The following is a 21,263-nucleotide window of genomic DNA, read 5'->3' as shown; positions in this document are numbered from 1 at the left end:
TGAGATCAAATGTTCCTTGGACTTGTCTGATGAGCTTGGGCAGAAATCAGGAGGCCACCCTGAGGTGGCTGAGTAGCCCACAGCTGAGGGCTGTGCTCTGAGCAGGGCTGTTTCTTGTCCCCTGGAGCCCAGGGTGAGCTGTGTGACCTTGGACCAGTGGCTCACCTTCTCTGAGCTTCAGTCAGCTATCCCATGGATGGCATGGCCATGTGACCAAACAGTATAATGAGGCAAAGATAAGCATAAAATCTTTACTTCGCAAAGATAAGCATAAAAATCAGTAGCAAAAAGATCACACAGATTTGCAATTACTTTCTGATAGCAATATTAATGCACATTCATTTTAGAAGACTTGGAAAATCCAGAAAAGCATGTCAGTTCAGTTGCTCAGTAGTGTCCGACTCTTTGCAACCCCTTGGACTGCAGCATGCCAGGCCTCCCTGTCCATCACCAACTCCCAGAGCTTACTCAGACTCATGTCCATTGAGTTGGTGATGCCACACAACCATCTCATCCTCTGTCATCCCCTTCTCCTCCTGCCTTTAATCTTTCCCAGCATCAGGGTCTTTTTCAATGAGTCAGTTCTTGGCATCAGGTGGCCAAAGTATTGGAGTTTCAGCTTCAGCATTAGTCCTTCCAATGAATTTGAATATTCAGGACTGATTTCCTTTAGGGTGGACTGGTTGGATCTCCTTGCAGTCCAAGGGACTCTCAAGAGTCTTCTCCAACACCACAGTTCAAAAGCATCAATTCTTCTGCCCTCAGCTTTCTTTATGGTCCAGCTCTCACATCCATACATGACCACTGGAAAAACCATAGCCTTGACTAGATGGACCTTTGTTGACAAAGTAATGTCTCTGCTTTTTAATATGCTGTCTAGGTTGGTCATAGCTTTTCTTTCAAGGAGCAAGCATCTTTGAATTTCAAAAAAGCATAAGGAAAAGGAAAAGGTAACAGCAAGAAAGCGGCTGCGCCCCACTCAGCAGGCATGACAAACTCGGTGGTGTGGTTTCTCATCCATTTTCTGGGCATTTCTGTGACCTCGGTTCACCGTGCTCACCCTCCCCCTCCTCCCTCCTCTGGCCTGCTCCTCTCCACGGTTCAGTGTTTGCTGACACTACTCACCCCGGTCTCCTCCCTCCGCATCCCCACCTGCCTGCTGCACAAAGCAGAAGGTGTGGCCTGGCAAGGGGGCGGCCAGCACTGGGCTGCCCAGGGTCCCCCTGCCACTGAGCCTCCCGCAGCTGCTCATACAAGGGAGGGGCATTCTTCCACCCAGCATGAGTGACGGGGACCCCAGGCAAGGTGGGAGCAGCTGGGGCCAGTGTGACACTTTCTGCCAGCTCCCGGGGTCTACTGGTGAGAATAAGAAAGCCCACCCCCAAAACTGGGTAGCTGGAAGTGATCAGGAAAATAACATTCAGCTCTTTTGAAAACGCAGAATTAGAAAACATGGAGACTATAGACAAAATAATTGCCGTCCCCCGCCGCTCACCCAGCACTTAAGCGAAGCACCTGCACTCTATTCGAGCTTTGAGGCGTCCGGAAGGTCTCATTAACACCGCGGAAGTAAATTAATGCATTAACCCCCAGATCTCAGTGACTTGGCACGTGGATGTTTTGGTTCTTACTCACCCGAAGTCTAGCATGTCTAGCAGTTCTTCTGGACACTTCTCTTCCAACTGGTGATTCGGGATCTGGCTTCCAGAGATGGCTTCATTCTTCAGCAGGGTCCCCGGGGGTCTGCAGAGTGAAGCAGGTCAGCCTAGAGTGACTCACCTCTGCCCCCAGCCCATGGCCGAGGGATGGGTGGGCTGTGGCCCCCGCTGACCTCTTGGGGCAGACAGAGCGGGCAGGTGCGTATTAAGCAAGCCTGGCTCACCGAGGGTTAAAGATACACAGCCCTCAAACCTGGAGGAGGCCCTAGTGAAAGGAAACCTCCCAAGTGAAGCGATAGGATCTTTCAGCCCAGGATTTCAGGAGCAACATGTTTGGTTTCAGAGAGATGGCTGAGAATAAATTACAGGATGAATGTGCATTCGCTCACTCCTTCATCTGAGGCGATCATTGAGCAGGAATTTCCTGAAACTTTCAAGATTGCAGGCCCAGTGCCAGATTCGGGGGTTTCAGAGATGAAGGCAGCCCCTTGCCCACAACTCAGCCAGGAAGACAGCATCCCCATGCCAGGAGAGAGAAGCCGGGCAGCCTGGGCTGTGGGTGTTGCGGGAGGGACCCTCGGTGTGCGATGCCTGACCCTAATCCCCAAATAAGCAGTCATTAACCAGAGCGGGGAGAGGGCATCCCAGCTAGTGGAGTGGCCCAGAGTTGGGGGTCGGGAGCGGGAGGCCCCCAGAAGGGGGAGGGTGCTGCCTGTGTCAGCAGAGCCCGAGGGGACAGGGAGCCCCAGGACCAGGGCTCCAGGGGACATTCCCTTCTGGGGGCTCAGCGTTCTGAGCCCCTTCTGTAGCCTAGTTTCCTTGGGTAGATTTCTGTTATTTTGGACCTAAAACCAACTTTGCCAGGAAACTACGAAGCCGGTGTGTTATAAAAACACACAGACGACTCAAGCAGGACAGCCAGCAGCCTGGGAAATTTGACTATAGAGGTCTGTTGTGTATAACCAGCTGGTCACGCAGACCTGGTAGAATGTTCTGGAGATGATGCCCAATTTATGCACATTTCTTGTTTGGGTAGATACGCTGTACATCAGCATTCCAAGATGAAAAGCAAAGACTATTACAGAATCCCTGTGTCCTGTGCATCAGCTCACATGAACACGTGTGACTCACGTGGAGCTTTGGGTTGTCTCCCTAGGCTCTGCCAAGAGAACCTACCAGGGGCTGTGCTGGACTGGAGAGCCCCGGGATGGGAAAGGATTTGGAAAGGCTGAAGGAACAGTTCAGGAAAGGAAGGACTGGGACTTCCCTGGTGGTCCAGGGATTAAGACCCCGCCCTCCAATACAGAGAGTGCAGTTCCAGCCCTGATGGGGGAACTAAGATCCCACATGCCGCAGAGTGTGGCCAAAAAGTTTAAATAAATAAATAAAACTTGTTTAAAAGGAAAGGAAAAAAAAAGAGAAGGTTGAATGGGACGTGCTGATGGCAGGAGTCTAGTTAGAAGAGCTGGACATGAAAGGGGGCTCAGCTTGGCGAGGACTAACCCGGTAGGCCCCTCACCCTTCACGAAGGGTGTTCTAGCAGCTGACATCCTCTGGAACCAGGAATGCTGGGCAGTCCCAGAAAGAGTGGGTCTCCCTTCTCTGGCGTGGCTGCATCTGAGGCCAGACGGCCACTTACTGGGGCGCATAACGGCCAGACTGTGGCCCTGGGTGGGGCCGAGGCAGATGGTATCCGGTCTGTGCCCCCCTCGCCAGCCTGGGTGAATGTGCCCACTGGGCACCAACCCTCAGGCAGCCAGACACTTCGCGCTCTGCAGGGCAGCTCTCTGAACAGTCATGCTGCCCTCGCCATGGATGTTCCCTGAGAGGACCCACATGTCCGAGCTGCCCAGGACCGCGTCTCCCTCTGCTGCCAGCCTGGGTCGTCCGTGGGGCTCACACCAGATGCTCTGAGTCTGGGGTCAGTGGTGTTGGAAGGTTCTTCTGTCATTTCTGTAAGAATCAAGCGCTAAACCAAGCCTGAACGAGTAAGACTTTCTCAGCCCAGCGATCGATGTGAATGTATTCACGCCGTGTGTACAACCGAACGGCTGTGTGTGCAACAGACAGGCAGTGATCTGATTATGTCATAAATTAGTGGCCATTGCCACATGCAAATGTGGGTTTTTATGGGCCCTCTGCTTTATATGCACATTTTTCCTGGTGCATCTGTTGCCGAACCATTTTAAAATTCAACCTTTATAACCAAGTTGATGTTTTTTTTAATGTGACACAAAGGATTATGTAATGAAGGGTGAGGTTATGTAAGCTGAATTAACTGTCTTATTATTCACATGCATAACAATATTTTAGTTGCGGTTGTGCAATCTGGTCTTCTGTTCCTTGGAGATGCGGAGAGACTGTGTATGATCTTTATCAATGAAGTGATTAAGAAGTGTCTTTTCATTCAGTCCAAGTGTCACGATTTAGAGTTTGTGGCTGGGAATCCCGCGAGTGTCCCCCGCGGGGACGGCAGGCCTTCCCTAGGGACACACACGCTTCATGTTCACTTGCTCAGTGACCAGGTATTGATAAGGAAGCGTTTGCAGGGTGGGTTGCTGGAAGCTGTGAGTTTGCCCACCAAGGTAAAACAAGGCACGTTTCTCCTCAGGAAGCTTCCCATCGAGCCAGGAGGGGAGATTCGGACTGGAGCGGGGGACGTGGAGGCAGGGCGTGCTTGAGCCTTTGGGTGGCCCTGGTCCCAGTTCCCCAAGCACACCTGCCCCCGGTCCTCATCACGGCCCGGAGGGCCCCGGGGCGGCGGAGGTGCAGTCCTTTGACCTTAGGACCAGAGAAAGAGAGGCTCCAGACGGGTGCCCTGCTGGCCGGGGCTTTCTTGCCGGGCCGGTCGTCTGTGCCCCTTCTCTCAGGAGCCCTCCCCCTGGGGTGGGGTGCCCTCGGGGAGCTTTCTTCCAGGGGTGTCTTTCTAGAGTGAGTCACAGCTGCATCTGGTGGCATGGGGCTGGCAGAGATGTGATACGGCTCAGGGTAGGACCACGGCCCAGGGGTCGCCCTCGGAGCTTGAGAAATGGCAGCCCCTCCCCCTCCCAGGTGCCCTGATGGAGACCTAGACGCCCCCTTCGCAGCTGCCTGGTCACCAGCAGTATGGGCAGCCATTTGCTAGCAGCACCAGCCCTTCCTGCCACCTGGAATAGAAAGCCAGGTAAGGCTTCCCGGGGGCACTAGTGGTAAAGATCCGCCTGTCAATGCAGGACATGCATGTCAATCCCTGGGTCGGGAAGATCTGTAGTAAGAAACCCACTCCAGTGTTCTTGCCTGGGAAATCGCATGGACAGAGGAGCCTGGTGGGCTGCAGTCCATGGGGTCTCAAAGAGTCGGGCAGACTGGGTGACTAAACATGCACACACAAGCCCAGGAATCAGAGCCCCCCGTGGGCCTCCTCTAGTGGGTGGGCCACTTCGCTCTATTTTAGAAAATTCATCGAATGAAGGTAGAATGATATTTTGGGAGGGTTGCAAGCCCTGAGGCTGTACAAATGACAGATGCCACTATGCCAAAGACTTTGATTGTGTGGATTACAACACACTGTGGAAAACTCTTAAAGAGATGGGAATACCAGACCACCTTATCTGCCTCCTGAGAAATCTGTATGCAGGTCAAGAAGCAACAGTTAGAACTGGACATGGAACAACAGACTGGTTTCAAATCGGGAAAGGAGTACGTCATGGCTGTATATTGTTACCCTGCTTGTTTAACTTCTATGCAGAGTATATCATGAGAAACGCTGGGCTGGATGAAGCACAAGCTAGAATCAAAATTGCTGGGAGAAATATCAATAACCTCAGATATGCAGATGATACCACGCTTATGGCAGAAAGTGAAGAGGAACTAAAGAGCCTCCTGATGAAAGTAAAAGAGGAGAGTGAAAAAGTTGGCTTAAAACCCAACATTCAGAAAATGAAGATCATGGCATCTGGTCCCATCACTTCATGGGAAATAGATGGGGAAACAATGGAAACAGTGATAGACTTTATTTTGGGGGGCTCCAAAATCACTGCAAATGGTGACTGCAGCCATGAAATTAAAAGATGCTTGCTCCTTGGAAGAAAAGCTATGACCAACCTAGACATCATATTAAAAAGCAGACACATTACTTTGCTAACAAAGGTCCGTCTAGTCAAAGCTATGGTTTTCCCAGTAGCCATGTACAGATGTGAGAGTTGGACCATGAAGAGAGCTGAGCACTGAAGAACTGATGCTTTCGAACTGTGGTGCTGGAGAAGACTCTTGAGAGTCCCTTGGACTGCAAGGAGATCCAACCAGTCCATCCTAAAGAAAATCAGTCCTGAATATTCATCGGAAGGACTGATGCTGAGGCTGAAGCTCCAATACTTTGGCCACCTGACTCCTTGGAAAAGACCCTGATGCTGGGAAAGATTGAAGGCAGGAGGAGAGAATGAGATGGTTGGATGGCATCACTGATTCGATGGGCATGAGCTTGAGCAAGTTCCGGGAGTTGGTGATGGACAGGGAGGCCTGGCATGTTGCAGTCCATGGGGTCGCAAAGAGTCGGACACGACTGAGCGACTGAACTGAACTGAACTGAGAAAGGTCTGGAAGTTTCTCCCAAATCCTCAGTAACAGTGCCAGCAGTCAGGCACTGATCTCCGCCTGCAGGTGTGAGAACCCCCCACCCCCTTGCTCACAGGTGCAGGCCAGGAACCCAAGCGCAGATGGTGGGGAGGTGGTGATGGGAGGACCTCGCTGGTGTTAGACCTCACCACTCTCCCTGCCTCTTAGTCACAGGAGGGAACACTCCTCACCTTCTGGGACAGAGTACCTGATGAAAACAGGCCTGGCTGCTGGGAAGGAGGTGGAGGTGGGGTCTGCAGGCCTGTGAGTGCAGAGAAGGGAGTGGACAGGGGGCCTTAGGCTAGCACCCACCTTGGGGGCTTCTTACCCCACATCCTCCACCCACCGCTGCTCCCCTGAGAGACGAGAAAGTCAGGTAAATAAACCCATTTTCCTTGTCATCACTCAGTCGAAAGGGTCACAGAGGACCCAGGGAGCATGTGATTCTGCAGTCCTACTGTGTCGGGTGGGCTGAGCACAGAGAGGGGCCCTGCCTTGCACAGGAGAGCCGGCCGCGTTGACGCTCCGGCCGACAAAGCCCCAAACAGCAGCCAGCTAGAGCGTTGCACCCCAGCTCCATGTAAATATTTGGTCTTCAAAACACTGAGTTCATCTGAGAAAAAAAATCACCTTGACAAAATGCTGTCTTTACCAGTTAGAGAAGAGGACCAAGCTCTTCTGCAAGAATAAATGCTTTTCTTTAAAGAAAATTGAAAACTTGCCTTAAAACTTTTTATTGAAGTAATTCTTCCTATTCTATTTGAATAATGTTGGAGAGATAAAAACCCTCCATTATGCTTTTTTCTTAAAAAAATGAATTATAATTCAGAAAAATCCCAATAATAGAAAATGGCATAAAAGGTATGCAGCGTAATTCTTATCTTGTTTTCCTTCCTCGCCTCTCTCGTTGGTTGTGTGTAATTGGCATCTCTTCAAAGAGGAAATGGGGAACTGGAATCAAGGGGCGTTCATTTATTTGAGTATTAAGACTGAATGTGCTTTTTTTTTTTTTTTGTCGGATTTTTCTTCTGAACCTTAGCATAGTTCTTCTTTTGTGAGGTGCTCAGTAAAAGACCCCTGAATGAGCGGAAGGGTTCATTTTCATTTCCGTGGTCACGGTCATCTTTCTACCAAAAGCTGGTGGGTGAATCCGGCTGCTCTCATGGGGTGAACCGAGACCACCTCGAATGAGGTGATCCTCCTGTTGACTGGAGCAGTGGGTTTCAATGGAATGTTGATGAGCATATGGATGGCCTGGGGATCTTGTTAAAAACAGATTCAGATCAGGCCTGGGTGGGCCCTGGGCTCCAGCACATCTGACTCCCTCAGGGAGGCCAGTACTGCAGGAACCTAGGGTGTGAGGAACCAGGCAGATGGAGTGTAGACGGGGTTAAAGCCCTGTGCATGCCCCCTCGGCGGCTACAGCTGAGAGTTTTGTGCTTGTCTTTAAAGGTACGACAGTGAGGGAAGAGGGCACATCACTTACCAAGAATTTTTGCAGAAACTGGGGATTAACTACTCAGCAGACGTTCACCGGCCCTTCGTGGAGGAGTACTTGAACTTCATGGGTCATTTCACGAAGCCTCAGCAGGTGCAAGAAGAGCTGAAGGAGCTGCAGCAGAGCAGGGAGAAGGCCACAGCGGCCAGGTGAGCCGGCGAGCACCTGGCAGGGGCCGGTGTCTGTCCCACACTGACCCTGGTTGTTCTGAGCCTGTCCCTCCCGGGGCTGGCAGTGCTGCCGTGAAACTATCACACTCGTTCGCTGCTGTAGATTCTAGTGCGTGTGCGTGCTCAGTCGTGTCTGGCTCTTTTGTGACCCCATGGACGGCAGGCCACCAGGCTCCTCCGCCCATGGAATTCTCCAGGCAAGAATACTGGAGTGGGTTGCCATTTCCTTCTCCAGGGGATCTTGCCGACCCAAGGATGGAACCAGCGTCTCCTGTCCTGGCAGACAAATTCTTTGCCACTGAGCCACCTACAAAGCCCCTGTAGATTCTAGAAACTGGTGTTAAGTCGCAGAGCCGTGGAAACAGTGACGGACTTTATTTTCTTGGGCTCTAAAACCACTTCAGACAGTGACTGCAGCCAGGAAATTGAAAGATGCTTGCTCCTTGAAAGAAAAGCTATGACAAACCTAGACAGTGTATTAAAAAGCAGACGTTGCTTTGCCAACAAACGTCTGTAAAGTCAAAGCTATGGTGTTTCCAGTAATCGTGTATGGATATAAGAATTGGACCCTAAAGAAGAATGAGCACTGAAGAATTGATGCTTTTGAACTGTGGTGCTGGACAAGACTATTGAGAGTCCCTGGGACTGCAAGGCTATCAAACCAGTCAGTTCTAAAGGCAATCAAGCCTGAATATTCATTGGAAGGATGAATGATGCTGAAGTTGAAGCTCCAATACTTTGGCCACTTGACTCAAAGAGCCAACTCATTGGAAAAGACCCTGAATGCTGGGAAAGACTGCAGGCAGAAGAAAAAGGGATGACAGAGAATGAGATGGTTGGATGGCATCACCAATTCAATAATCCTACCCAGCCCTATCCAGCCACACTCTCAGGTCATTCACATTCTATAGGTCACCCTTGGGCTGCAGAATCACTGCAGATGGTGACTGCAGCCATGAAATTGAGAGACGCTTACTCCTTGGAAGGAAAGCTATGACCAACCTAGACAGCACATTAAAAAGCAGAGGCATTACTTTGCCAACAAAGGTCCGTCTAGTCAAGGCTATGGTTTTTCCAGTGGTCATGTATGGATGTGAGAGTTGGACTATCAAGAAAGCTGAGGGCAGAAGAATTGATGCTTTTGAACTGTGGTGTTGGAGAAGATGCTTGAGAGTCCCTTGGATAGCAAGGAGATCCAACCAGTCCCTCCTAGAGGAGATCAGTCCTGGGTGTTCATTGGAAGGACTGATGTTGAGGCTGAAACTCCAATAATTTGATGCGAAGAGCCGGCTTATTGGAAAAGACCCTGATGCTGGGAAAGATTGAGGACAAGAAGAGAAGGGGACGACAGAGGATGAGATGGTTGGATGGCATCATCGACTCAATGGACATGGGTTTGGATGAACTCCGGGAGTTGGTGATGGACAGGGAGGCCTGGCGTGCTGCGGTTCATGGGGTTGCAAAGAGTCGCGATTGAGTGACTGAACTGAACTTGAGAACTGAAGCTTTTAGGTCTGTACTAACATACACACCTGGCCCCTCCTCTGGGCAACTGGAATGCAGGGCTCAGGAGGACACGCCTGTCTCCCCTTGGTTTAGAACAGTGCTCGACACCTAGCAGGCTATCAGTGAGGACTTGTCCAGTGAGTGCATGAAAGGACACATTCTTAAACTCAGCAGTTCAACCTTGGAGTATTTATCCCACAGAAACAATTCAGAGGAGTTCAGCAGGTCCGAGGTATGACTTGCAGTGTGTCTTCAACAGCAGCAACAAAGTAGACACCTGTCCATTGCAGAGGAATACCCTAGCTTGTAGAGAACACGGCTGCAAGGAAGATGAGGTGGTGTGTGCCAGTTATAGTCGTCATCATGGAGCCTGTGGGAGTGTTTGTGATGGAAGACTGGTGGGCAATGAAATTTTAAACAGTCTGTGTGCCTTGATGGTAACCATACCAAACATACGTGCCTGCCCACGAGGACCAGAAGATGCTGTGCAGAAGGCATCTTGTTGTATTTGGATGGTGAGACTGTGCATGGTTCTTTTCAAAGCTTAAAACTAGTCACTAAGGCCACATTTTAAAATGTTTAAAGAATGGATAAAGAAAATGTGTGTGTGTGTGTGTGTGTGTGTATGAATATGTATCTACACACACAATGGAATATTATTCAGCCATAAAAAAGAATGAAATCTCACCAGTGGTGATATCATGCACGGATCTTGAGGGCCCTATGCCAGGTGAAATAGATCAGTCAAAGGAAGACAAGAACAGGTGGTCTCACTCGTACGTAGAATCCTAAAAAGACAACAACCAGAGCAAGCTTGTAGATCCAGAAAATAGATTGGCTGTTGCAGAGGTGGGGGGGGGAGTGTCAGAGGGGGTGAAGGAGTCCAGAAGCACAGCTTGCAGTTATGATAGGGTAAGTCCTGGGGACGTGAGCACAGTAAGGTGAGCGTAGTTAGTAGTACTGTGCTGTGTGTTTGAAAGAGTAAATCTTCAAACGTTCTCATCCTATGGATGGTGACGAACAGTATCTCCACTTATCCTTACACCTTACATCCTTACACTTATCCACACACCATGTCACAGTGTGTATGACGTTGTCATTATCTTGTGCACCTGAAACCGACACGATGTTATATGTCAATTATGCAGCAATAAAAAGTTAAACGTGGGAGAAAATGTTGCCACATTTGACATGACGTGAGATGAAACAGACCCTGCGTCAGTCCCGGTCCTGGGCGGCTCCACGGTGCTCTCATCTGCGTGTGTGTCCGTCTGCCGTCTGCCACTTCAGCTCTCTGTCCACACCATCTCCGAATGAGTGAATGAGCTAAAGAATCCCCCGGAGGAGAGAAGCACTCCAAGGACACAGAGATGGGATGTGATGGCTGAATGGGGTTTAAGAGAAAGGCCTGTTGAACGCACCCCTGAGTTACGTCCAAGCTGCTAAGTTATAAAGCCCAGAGGCAGAGAATTGAGTTGGTGAAATTTCAAGTAAAAATATGCGCAAGATTGGCATAAATCACATATGCCATAAAACGAGTGAAAAAGTGGAATTTATCTTTCCCAGACAGGGCTGGCCTCATTCCCCACGCGTGTGCCCCCTTCCCTCCCCTCCTGCCGCTTGTGAGTAATGAGGCTCAGAGAGGAGCCGCGCGTCCTTGGCGATGCCCACACACTTTCTCTTCCCGCTCCCGTTTACTGGGCGCGTGTGGGTCCGTGGCTGGGAGCGCTCCGAGCCAGTGGACGATGCCCCTCACGTCTTCACAGCGCCAAGCTTGGCCAGTGCCATGCCGTCATGCTCTCCTACCCAAGAACACAAGCCCGGTCCATAAAAGTTCCCGACCAGCCCCTGTTTTCTCAAGGACGTCACACTGTGAAGCTGTCGAGTCACTTTGCCCTTCAGGTTAGCCCGCTTTTCAACTTTGGTGTCAGTGGGTCTTCCAGAGAACCCTTCGGAATGCAGCGTTTCCCGGACTTTCAACCTCCTCCTTTATACCAGACCCTGATAAGATTCACAGACAGGAGTCGTGCTCACCAAAGGGACTGTAATTTCACGTTTGCTTCTTAAATTTAAGTGAATCAACTTTGTTTAAAGTGGCCTGAATACATTTTTAAGATTCAGAAGAGTCCTTTCTCAAGCCCGTATTTATTTTCCAGGCCTTGCTCTTTTGGGGCCCAAGTCTGAGTTGAAGATCCAGGGTCAGGGCAGCATCAGTAAACGAGCCACAGAAGCACAGCTGGCGGTTCTGAGATGTGAACTGAGAGGCTCAGGAGCAAAACCGGCTGGGTCACCCAGGGTTCTTCCCACCATGCTGGCCTGGCCTCGGGGGGTGGGGGGGAGCTCTGTGGCCCCACCCTCGTGGGGCTCCTGTCTTGCGTCCAGACTGGGGCCCAGACGCTGCGTCGGCTGCCACCGGTTCTGTTGGGCAGCTGGCTGGATCCCAGACCCGAATCCTCACTCACTGTGTGCACAGACTTACTCTGCAAGGGAGGTGATTATTGCCTGGAAACCAGTCCAAGAAAGGCTCAACGCCTCAATTCTCTAAAAATATGTATCTCCAAAAAAGTTCTGATTTTTTTTTTTATACCTTCATTTGCTTCCCTTTTTGAAGGATTAAGTGGAATGTAATAGTTGTGATGAGGAGTAACCAGTTTGTAACATGGGACTGAATTCAGAGTACACCTGTGCGGGAATCCAGGCAGTTGCCTCTCTCGACACACATCCTCGGACAGTTAGCGCAGCTCATTTGTGTCAGCTTCTTGGAGGCACACATCGGCCAACTCGGAACCGGGGGCCAGTCAGGGAAGGGAGACGGTGACCCGCACGGCCTCAGCGTCCTTGCCTCCCCCACCCCAATATACTCTCAGACTTTGCTCTCCTGATTTCTGACTTTCCTGTTGCTATGGAAAATTTTTTTACCAGGCACACTCAAGGAACCTATTTGTGGGTATGTATCCACAAAGGGGAAGGCAAAAAGAGAAAAGAGTGGCAGAGGATGAGCTGGTTAGATAGCGCCACCGATTCAATGGACAGTTTTCTCAATGGCGAAAACTCCCAGAGATAGCAGAGGACTGAGAAGCCTGGCATGCTGGGGTCATACAGTGTCGGACACAACCTAGCGTCTGATGACAGGAACAATCCATAATACATATCTTGGGTGATAGACAATTACCAGAGAAGATTTCGAGTTTGGAGTTTCTGGCTTCCTCTTTTCCCCAACTAAGAAGCTCACCGCCGAGCTGGAGTCAGATCGGCACGGTGTTCAGGGTAGTAGGGAGAGCTTTCTGGAGACCTAGGTAAGTCGGAGTTATAGAATAGACTCCATGCCCCGTAGGTCCGGAGCGAGACAGCTCATTCTCAAAGATGTCCACATGTCTTTATTCCCTTACCAATAATTTCTGTTAAGTCTGGGAAGAATTTTCCTGAAAGACGGAATCAGAAGCTTGAACACATTCCCAAGGAAATGAGCCCTCGAACTAAAGCAGGAGCTACAGCTAGATGTCGTCCCTGTGTCCCTGCGAGGGACAGCTGGCCAGCCCGGAATCCGCATGGGCGGACGCTGCCCCCTTCCTATAAAACGGGATGACAGTTACCCGCCTCCCTTGGCAAGAAGAAAGGGTGGGAGATGGAGCATGAAGGCGGCACAGGTCCTGGCTTGCCAGCTGATCCACGCAAAGGATGGCTGCGCTTCTTCACAGCAAAGGACCTGGCAGCAGGCAAGGGCTCCTCGGACCCCTGCACCCCCAGCGCTCACCGACGGGGCCCAGGCTCTTCGGCGTCCTTAGTCCCACTCCTGCTTCAGGGCCTTGGCACTGGCTATCCCTGGGCCCAGAGAGGGCTGCAGGGGGCTAAATCCCAGCTGAGTCCTTCAGCTGCCATCTCTGCTCAACTGTTGCCTCCCCAGTGAGGCCCACTTGCACCCACTACTGGGGGTTGCAGCCCGGCCCACTGTGAACATTCCTACCCCTGCTCACCAGCGCTCAGCCATCCCACTGACCCATCGTACAGGGCATTGATGTCTTCTGTTTATCATCAGCCTTGCCCCACCTGGAATGGAAATTCTGCTAGGGTGGTTGCTCTGACACCTAGAGCAGTACCTGGCACATGACAGGCACCCACCGAGGCTTCATCAGGGAGAATGGAGGTGTATTTCCCATGTCTGTGATATCACTGTATTTTTAAATGCTTCGCTCCGTTTTTAAAATACTCATTCTAGTATAAAGCCAAGGTTGTAATTTCTCTAACATAGTTTTGCTGATAAGAATAATAATAAAATGATAATGATTTTTTTTCCAGAGTACCTTTCAATGTATGTATTGCACCAAGGGTGCAAAGCATCTTCAAGATTAGCTGGTAGATGAATCATCAGATCATCCCATTAGAATGATCATGGAGCTCTTGCTCCAAAGAAATTATTGGTTTTCCCTGCTGGAGTGTGTGTGTCTCAAATGTATTCTCTTTCAGGGATAAACTTAAGGACCACGATCAAGATATCAGCAAAGCGCTCGCCAAACTAGATAAATCCAAAACTGGCTACATATCCTTGTGCCGGCTGCAGAAGCTGCTGCAGGAGTGTGGCTGTTCTCTGAAGGAAGAGGAGCTGATTGATCTTCTAAACAGGTTTCCTTTGAGCAAGTTAACTATGGTTCTCACAGCGCTGAAAATCAGGCTGGTCATGTCGCTTGCATGAATTTTTCCTTCTCTGTCCACTCAAACAGCCTTTCGGCATCGAGGTAACCCCCATGCCACCAAAAACTGAGTTTCAACCTGTGTTCAGAAGTAAAACTATAATGTACTCCCAGAACATTTATTAGCCAATGTGGCTCAATTAAAAAACAAAAAGAATGAGCCTTCTAATAATCCTCTGGTCGGGCTGTGTTCTAATGGGTTTGAGTCAACCCAAAGCAAACAGAAAGCAACTTGACAAATACATAATTTTCCTGTGGGTGTGTCCAGCAGCACAATCATCATTTTTTTTTTTCACATTACTTTTCTTTCACCCATGTTATTCATACACTTGGGCAGGAGTCAAGTCATCCTTCAAGGCTTATTAAAAACAGCAGCTCTCTGCCCTGATGTCCCCCACCCCCACCTTCTCCTCCCTAGAGTCAATAACTTCCAATGCTTTAAATGCCTATTTTTGGTACTTAAGTTAATAGTCTTAAGTGACAAAGTTAAATAGCTACTTACTGATTTTTCACTTTTAAGGCAGTGTCTATCGGCTTCCTATCAGGAAACTGGGTTTAACTCCTTTTCACCCATCGCATAGTCACCAGCCCCTTCCCTCCCCAGCCTCCCCCGCCCCATGGAAACCCATGCACAGTTACCCCCTGGGCTCCCCATGTCGCCATGTTACATTTTGCTGTAGTTGGGTGTTCAGGGTTTATATTTCTGTGATGAAATGATCGCTTTTCTTTCCCTATGTAGTGTGTTGTTTCCCCTGGAGTTAATCAGTATTTTTTCTGTTTGCTCCGTTTCTATGTACTTCTTATCATTAATTAAACCCCAGTTCACTCCCATTTGTGAAATCTCTTTCTAGTGTGTTCAGACAACCTCAGCTGATCTGTCAGCTTCCTCTACTCGAATGTGCCTTTTCATGTTCCTCAACTCAGAAATTTTCTTGATTTGTTTCATTAACGAGCTCCTCTCCTGTTTGTTTTTTTCTGAGCCTCCTACTGTTATTGACTAGTGAGCCACTTAAAGTGTCTCCCAGTATTTTAAACCTTTCCTGTCCTCCATCCCTTTTTCTTCTTGCTCCACCTTCTGGAGATTTTCTCAATTTTAGTTTGCAACCCTTCTTTTGAGATTTTTATCCCTGCTAATAGTACTTTTCATATTTTAAATTACCAGCGCATGTTTTTAATTCTCAGAATATTTCTTTTCTATAGTATCCTGTTCTTATTTCATGGATATACTGGTTCATTCCTCTGAAACTATTAACAATAGATTTTTTTTTTAAGTTTTCTTCACTTGAGAAATGTCGCTTCTCTCCTCAGTGTTGCCTTTTCCTCCCATCTTCCATGTTAGACATTTTCCTCAAAAATATGCCCCTAATAAGAGTGAGATACTAAGAAGCAGATTAAAAGTTCTGCACAGATACACAGAGCTAGTCAACTTTGGTTGAACTACTTTGGCAGGGTAATCTGGCAGGCAGTTTCCTTGGGAGACTCCCAGTGTCAGAACCTTTAAAGCTTTTCTTTTGAGCTTGTCAGATTTCCCAGGGACTCAGGTTGCCAGGTAAGTCATAAAATGCTATGTTAAGTTTCAGATAAACAGTTTTTGGTTTTTTTTTTAGTGTATGTTCCGTGCAATATTTGGTATACATTTACACTAAAGTTATTTTTGTTCATCTAAAACCCAGCTTGCTGGGCCCCTCCCTCAGGCTCTCTGACTTAGCCTGGGCCCTGGGAATCTGCATTCCTAACAAGGTCCTGAGTGATGCTGACGCTGATGGATCAGAGCACCCTGAGAACCCAACTCCTGTCACTTTAGGAAGAAGCGAACTAGTTATGTGCCCCTTGAACTGCAAACTTTATCCTCTTGTAATTTTGAATCAAAACAATTCATTTGATTGCCCCTCCTCAAACTGCTTCCACGTGCAGTTTCTAGCTTGCCACGTCCCATAGCTGTGCAGGCTGGCAGTCCTATGACTGAGCACCTGCATCTCACGTTCCTCTCTTTGTGAGGTGAGGATATTAGCATTCCCTCCCTTCCCACTAAAAAATGTGAGCGGTTGCTCTAGAATTTGCAGCCCAAGTGGACAACTAGCCTCAGTCCCACATCAAGTAACACATCACTGCTTCATGGGAGGTGCAAGCACCTTATTACAGAGTAAGTGTTCCCAAGTCCTGTCTGCTGTTCCTTAGGGGTCCTCACCCCTGGGCCACAGACGGGTACTGGGCCGTGGCCTGTTAGGAACCAGATGGCACAGCAGGAGTTGAGCAGCGGGCCAGCTAGCAAAGCTTCACCTGCCGCTCTGCATCACTCGCATTACCTCCTGAACCATGCCACCCACCATCATCAGCGGAAGAACTGTCTCCCACAAAACTGGCCCCTGGTTCCAAAAAGGTTAGGGACCTCTGCCTTATAACATTGCTGTTATCCACCTCACCTGTCCATTTGCTATAATCACCCAATACATTGTTATTGTAACACTGAGCAAACAGTGGTTTATTAGACCAACTAAGAATAAGAAAGAAAAATATTATTATTTTTAGAATATTTATGTATTTATCTGGCTGTGCCGGGTCCTCGTGGTGGTACTTGGGATCTTCCATCTTCATTTCGACATGCTAGAGCTTTAGTTGCTGCGTGTGGGATCTAGTTTCCTGACCTGGGATTGAACCTGGGCCCCTGGCATTGGGAGCATGAAGTCTTAGCCACTGGACAGCCTGGAAGTCCCTCAAAGACATCAGTTTACCTTCATTTATTCCTTCTCCCATGCTCTTTTTTCCCTGAGGTAGATCCATGTTTCTGGCTCTTTGATTTTCTTTCTCTCAGAAGAGTGTGTTTTAGCATTTTTGAAGGCCAGGGTGGCTGTGATGAATTCCCTCGGGGATTGTTTGTCAGAGAAGGTATTTATTTCTCCTTCACTTTTGAAAGATAAGTTTCACCGAATATAGTATTCTAGGTTGGTAATTTTTTTTTTTCCTGTCAACACTTTAAATATTTCAGTCCACTGTCTTCTTACTTGCATGATTTCTGATGAGAAACCCCATGTAATTCTCATCTTTGTTCTTCTGTAAGTAAATTTTCTGCCCTCTCTGGCTTCTGTAAAGATCTTCTCTTTGTCTTTGATTTTCTAGTATTGCCCAAGTTACCACTTATGTGTTCCTGCTGGCTTACAGCTCCAAAGGTCTTTGTTCCAGGAAAGCAGCTCTTGGCTATGATTGTCTGTGTTCACCCATCTCTCCAAATTTGGAGGTAATGTTTTGCCCTGTGACCTCAGTTTTCTGATGGGACCAAGAAAGTCCATTGGTTTTCAGTCTGTTCGGCTTCCTTCTTATCGTAAGGATGAGACTGGCCCTTCCAAGCTTTTAGGCACGGAGCCCCGCTACCCCCTTTCTGCCACCTTTTCTCTCCGTGTCCCACCTTTTGTCAGCTGCGATTTTTTTTTTTGCAAAAGCTGGTTAGCTTTTACATGGCCTGCAGCCGCAACCAGATCCTCTCTGCTTGATTCACAGATTGATTATAAAACTCAAATGCCATTAAACAGCATTTCAGAATTATGGCTGTGTGCATGTCCATAATTCATAGTATTCAGTGTCCAAGCAATGAATGAAAATTAACTTTCTTCTCAGCGGCTCTACCCCTGGGCCTCTGTGTCCACCTCAAGCCATTTGCGGAAAGGCTGTAAATGAATATGTATAGAGTCATTACTATGAAATGCTGTAAACTCTACTGTAAACTACTTCCTAGAACAAAGAGAGTAGGGTGATTTCTTTAACCATCGCTGATTTCTAAAGTGGGGCTCAGTGTCTTCTGGAGTTCAGCATCGTCAGCCTTCAGCCCCCCCAGCGTCTGCCCCCTAGTTGTCTGCTCCCTCCGATTTCCCGTGGGCTCACTCCACCCGAGAGCTTGGCTCCTCACGCCCTGCTTCCAGGTCACCACCAGGAGCCTCCCAGACTGTCCAAGGTCGGAGCCCCTGTTGCTTACGCCCACATCTTTTTATTTCTGAATTTGCATTCTTATTTTGCTGGAGTATTTTCCTAAGAAAAAGGGGGACAGGAAAACAATTTTCTCAGTTCTTTGTCTGAAAATGCTTTTTGTTTTCCTTTGTACAGATTGTTAGCTTGCTGGAACATAGACTCCTAGAGAGCAAGTCATTTTCCCTTAAAATTTTAAAGGATAGTGTTCTATTGCCTATGTGTATATACATGTATATGTATACATGTAGGTATATGTACGTACATGTAAGTGTATGTGTGTGGATGTGTGTGTGTGTTTGTAGAGAGAAAAGAAGGACCATTTCATCCTCAAATGCCTGTATCCTCTTCTTCCTTAAATAGGGTCTCCTCTCACTAAATCTATTTCCAGCTGAACATGAATTCAAATGCATTCAGTGAATAAATCACGAAAAATAGCACCAGATAAATAATCAACTAAATGATTACAAGAGACTCTTGTTAAAATGCAGTTAGGCCTGATACTTTCGTAAACACCACAAGGGCTGTGGAATTTCTGTAGTCCACCTGTCAATGGGGTGATCAACTTTTTTACGAGTTGAAACCTTAATAAGGATCCATCGCTCAGTTGCTTGTTTCTTCTCAAAGACCTCTTGATGATAAACATCTCTGTTATTTATAATTATATGTAGATTATTCTTTTCTAGAACCAAAATAGACTTTTCTAAATAATACTGAGATTAGCATATGCATTTGATTTTATTACTAAATTTTAATACCAAGTTGGCAATTTACCCTGCCGATGAAATGGAGCTGATTATCCTCTTCCTCGGCGTCTCGGCCGCGCGAGCCAGAGACGCAGGGCCCGTGGAAAGCAGCTCTGCAGCTGTGGTTGGAGAAACACGGCTCTTGGCTCCTTCTCTTTAGAAGCTGCTATTCCCGTTGCTGGAAACCTTCCTCTCCACTTCCTGGCGTTCCGAGCTGTTCTTTGATACACGCTCCATCTTGCGAAGGAGTGCATAGGGGTTAAGATGCCAGTGATCCCCAAGGAATCTGTTACAGAAACGTGAACTTTGAGTGTCATCAAGCTATGTTTTGCATTATTTTACATCTTTAATAAATAAGCTCTATAGTCTCAGGAAACTTGGATTTGCTCTCGCAGAGTCTTCTTTTAGAATTAAAGATATTTTTCTGTGTGTTGGAGTGGAGCGCAGGAGCCTCTTTTTCTCCGTGGATGTCCTTGTTCAGATGCACACCCAGATGGAATTTCTTTCTAAAATATTTTTACTTATTTATCTGCTGCGTCGCATCTTAGTTGGGCCATGTGAGCTCTTTCGGTGCGGTACCCAGACTCTCCAGTTACACCGTGTGGGCTTAGTTGCCCCGCAGCACGTGCGGTCTTCATTCCCCAACCAGGGATCGGACCTGCATCTCCTGCCATGTAAGGTGGATTCTTAACCACTGGACCACCAGGGAATTGATATTTGAGAAAATACTAAGCTGTGTAGGTTTTGTTAAAAAAAAAAAAATGTTTTGGGTGCTCTCAGCTTGCCAACATAGTTTCAACCACTCTGAAAAAGAATTTAACATCTATTTTACTCAGCCCCTCTTTTCCTTGTCACTGGCTCTGACGTGCTTCCCTGATTTCAGAGTCCCTGCCTTTTCTCAGTGAGGGCCGTGGTCAGCTAAGGTCTCGAGGAGCACAGCCCCTGCCCCCACCTCCCGAGTCCTGCCTCCATCCCAGCTCTGCCATCACCGTCTGCATCTCCCCAGATCACGCCTCCGCACACGTCACGCCCGTGCTGAAGCTCCTGCACCTGCCCCCATCACAGGGCCGGATTCCTCCAGCCGGTCCTCCTCCCCAACCCTCTGCTCTTCAAACCCTGTCAGCCTGACTGTCCAGCCTTCAAGACTCAGAGCGCAGCGCGGTCTGTGGCCCCAGCAGCAGCAGCAGCGCCGCACCCTCTCCTGCTGTAGCCCTTCCCTGAGCCCTCTTGCAACAGCATAGCTGACCCGTGTGCGGCCCCTACAGGCCAGGAAAGGGCGCCTCACCTTTGTTCATGTCCTCTGCACTGTTTTGTACTCAGCAGGTGTTTGTTGATTGAGTAAGTGATGGCATTTTTAACTAATATATTGTGTTCTTTCTTTGGGGACAAGTTGGGGAATCGGCTGGCACAATAACTCCATCAATTACCTTGACTTCTTGCGAGCGGTGGAGAATAGCAAGCCGACGAGACCTCAGTCCCAGGAGAAAGAGGAGAGCGTGCCCATCAATTTTGCAGCCCTAAATCCAGAGGAGGTTCTGAAGAACATCCAGGAGGTCGTCGCCGCCTCCAGCCTGGCTTTGTCAATGGTATGGCAGGCCACACACGCCTTTACATGGGGACTGAGGCCCTGGCACCATGCCAGCTCCTGAAAACCACCTCACAAACCGGCCCCTCCCGCTGGGCCCCTCCCCCTCCCTCCACTCTCCTGGGGCATCAGAACCCGGTGGTGGGTCGGGACCAGACTGTTTGTGTGAGCACACGTGTGTGTCCAGTTTTGCCCCGTGCAAAGCTGCCATGATCACAGCCAGCATGTGTTGTGTGAGGCCGAAGCACTCGCCTCCAGCAGAGGCAGGATCTGCCGTGAGGGCAGCAGTTTCTGGGCAAAGAGGGCAGAGGATGGAGGCCTCAGGAGAGAGTGGGCTCCCGGGCCCATGTGGGTGGGCAATGCCATCTCAAGGTGGCCTTGAAGAGTCTGCCCAGGGCAGGGCTGTGGCCAAAGACTCACTGTGACCGGAGCCCCAGGAGTGTGAGAAGGGAGTCCCCCCAGTACACTGACGTTGAGGCTGACATTTCTTGACCCCATGGGGTATGTCAAGACCCAGCCTACATGGGTATAGTGTCATGGGATGCATCCTCGGAAGACAGTGCCTGGGCCATGCTCCTGGCGAGGGGCTGGTCCCCCTTGAGGGTCCCCACGTGAACTGCCCCCTGCAGCAGACGTGGGAAGAGGAGATGCCGTGTGCAGAGGGCAGGCCTTGCCACCTGATGAGACGGCGAATCCAGAGACGCCTGTGCGATGTCGGGTGTGTGGTCCAGACGGCACAGTGGGAGCAGGGCTGTCTCTGTGACTGCGATACACAGACCCAAGGACCCGCCCAAACACCCAGGCCCAGGCTTTTTAACTCCCTTAGCGCTGGGAGGCAAGCTGGGCTCCTGAGTCCAAGCCT

At 49.1% G+C, this 21,263-nt stretch overlaps 1 protein-coding gene across 1 annotated transcript in view; it reads left to right on the top strand.

Annotated features, from left to right (window-relative positions):
* Positions 1-21,263, top strand: part of EFCAB6 (EF-hand calcium binding domain 6) — a 257,461-nt gene that overhangs the window by 192,460 nt on the left and 43,738 nt on the right. Inside the window, exons 23-25 of the mRNA XM_013964311.2 lie at positions 7,704-7,898; positions 13,890-14,045; positions 20,207-20,402. Coding sequence (XP_013819765.2) covers positions 7,704-7,898; positions 13,890-14,045; positions 20,207-20,402 — 547 coding nt within the window. The remainder of the gene's footprint in view (positions 1-7,703; positions 7,899-13,889; positions 14,046-20,206; positions 20,403-21,263) is intronic.

Source organism: Capra hircus, chromosome 5, assembly GCF_001704415.2.
Source record: "Capra hircus breed San Clemente chromosome 5, ASM170441v1, whole genome shotgun sequence".
NCBI classification, from domain to species: domain Eukaryota; kingdom Metazoa; phylum Chordata; class Mammalia; order Artiodactyla; family Bovidae; genus Capra; species Capra hircus.
The sequence above is the reverse complement of the archived record's forward strand: the minus strand, read 5'-3'. Positions and strand labels throughout refer to the sequence as shown.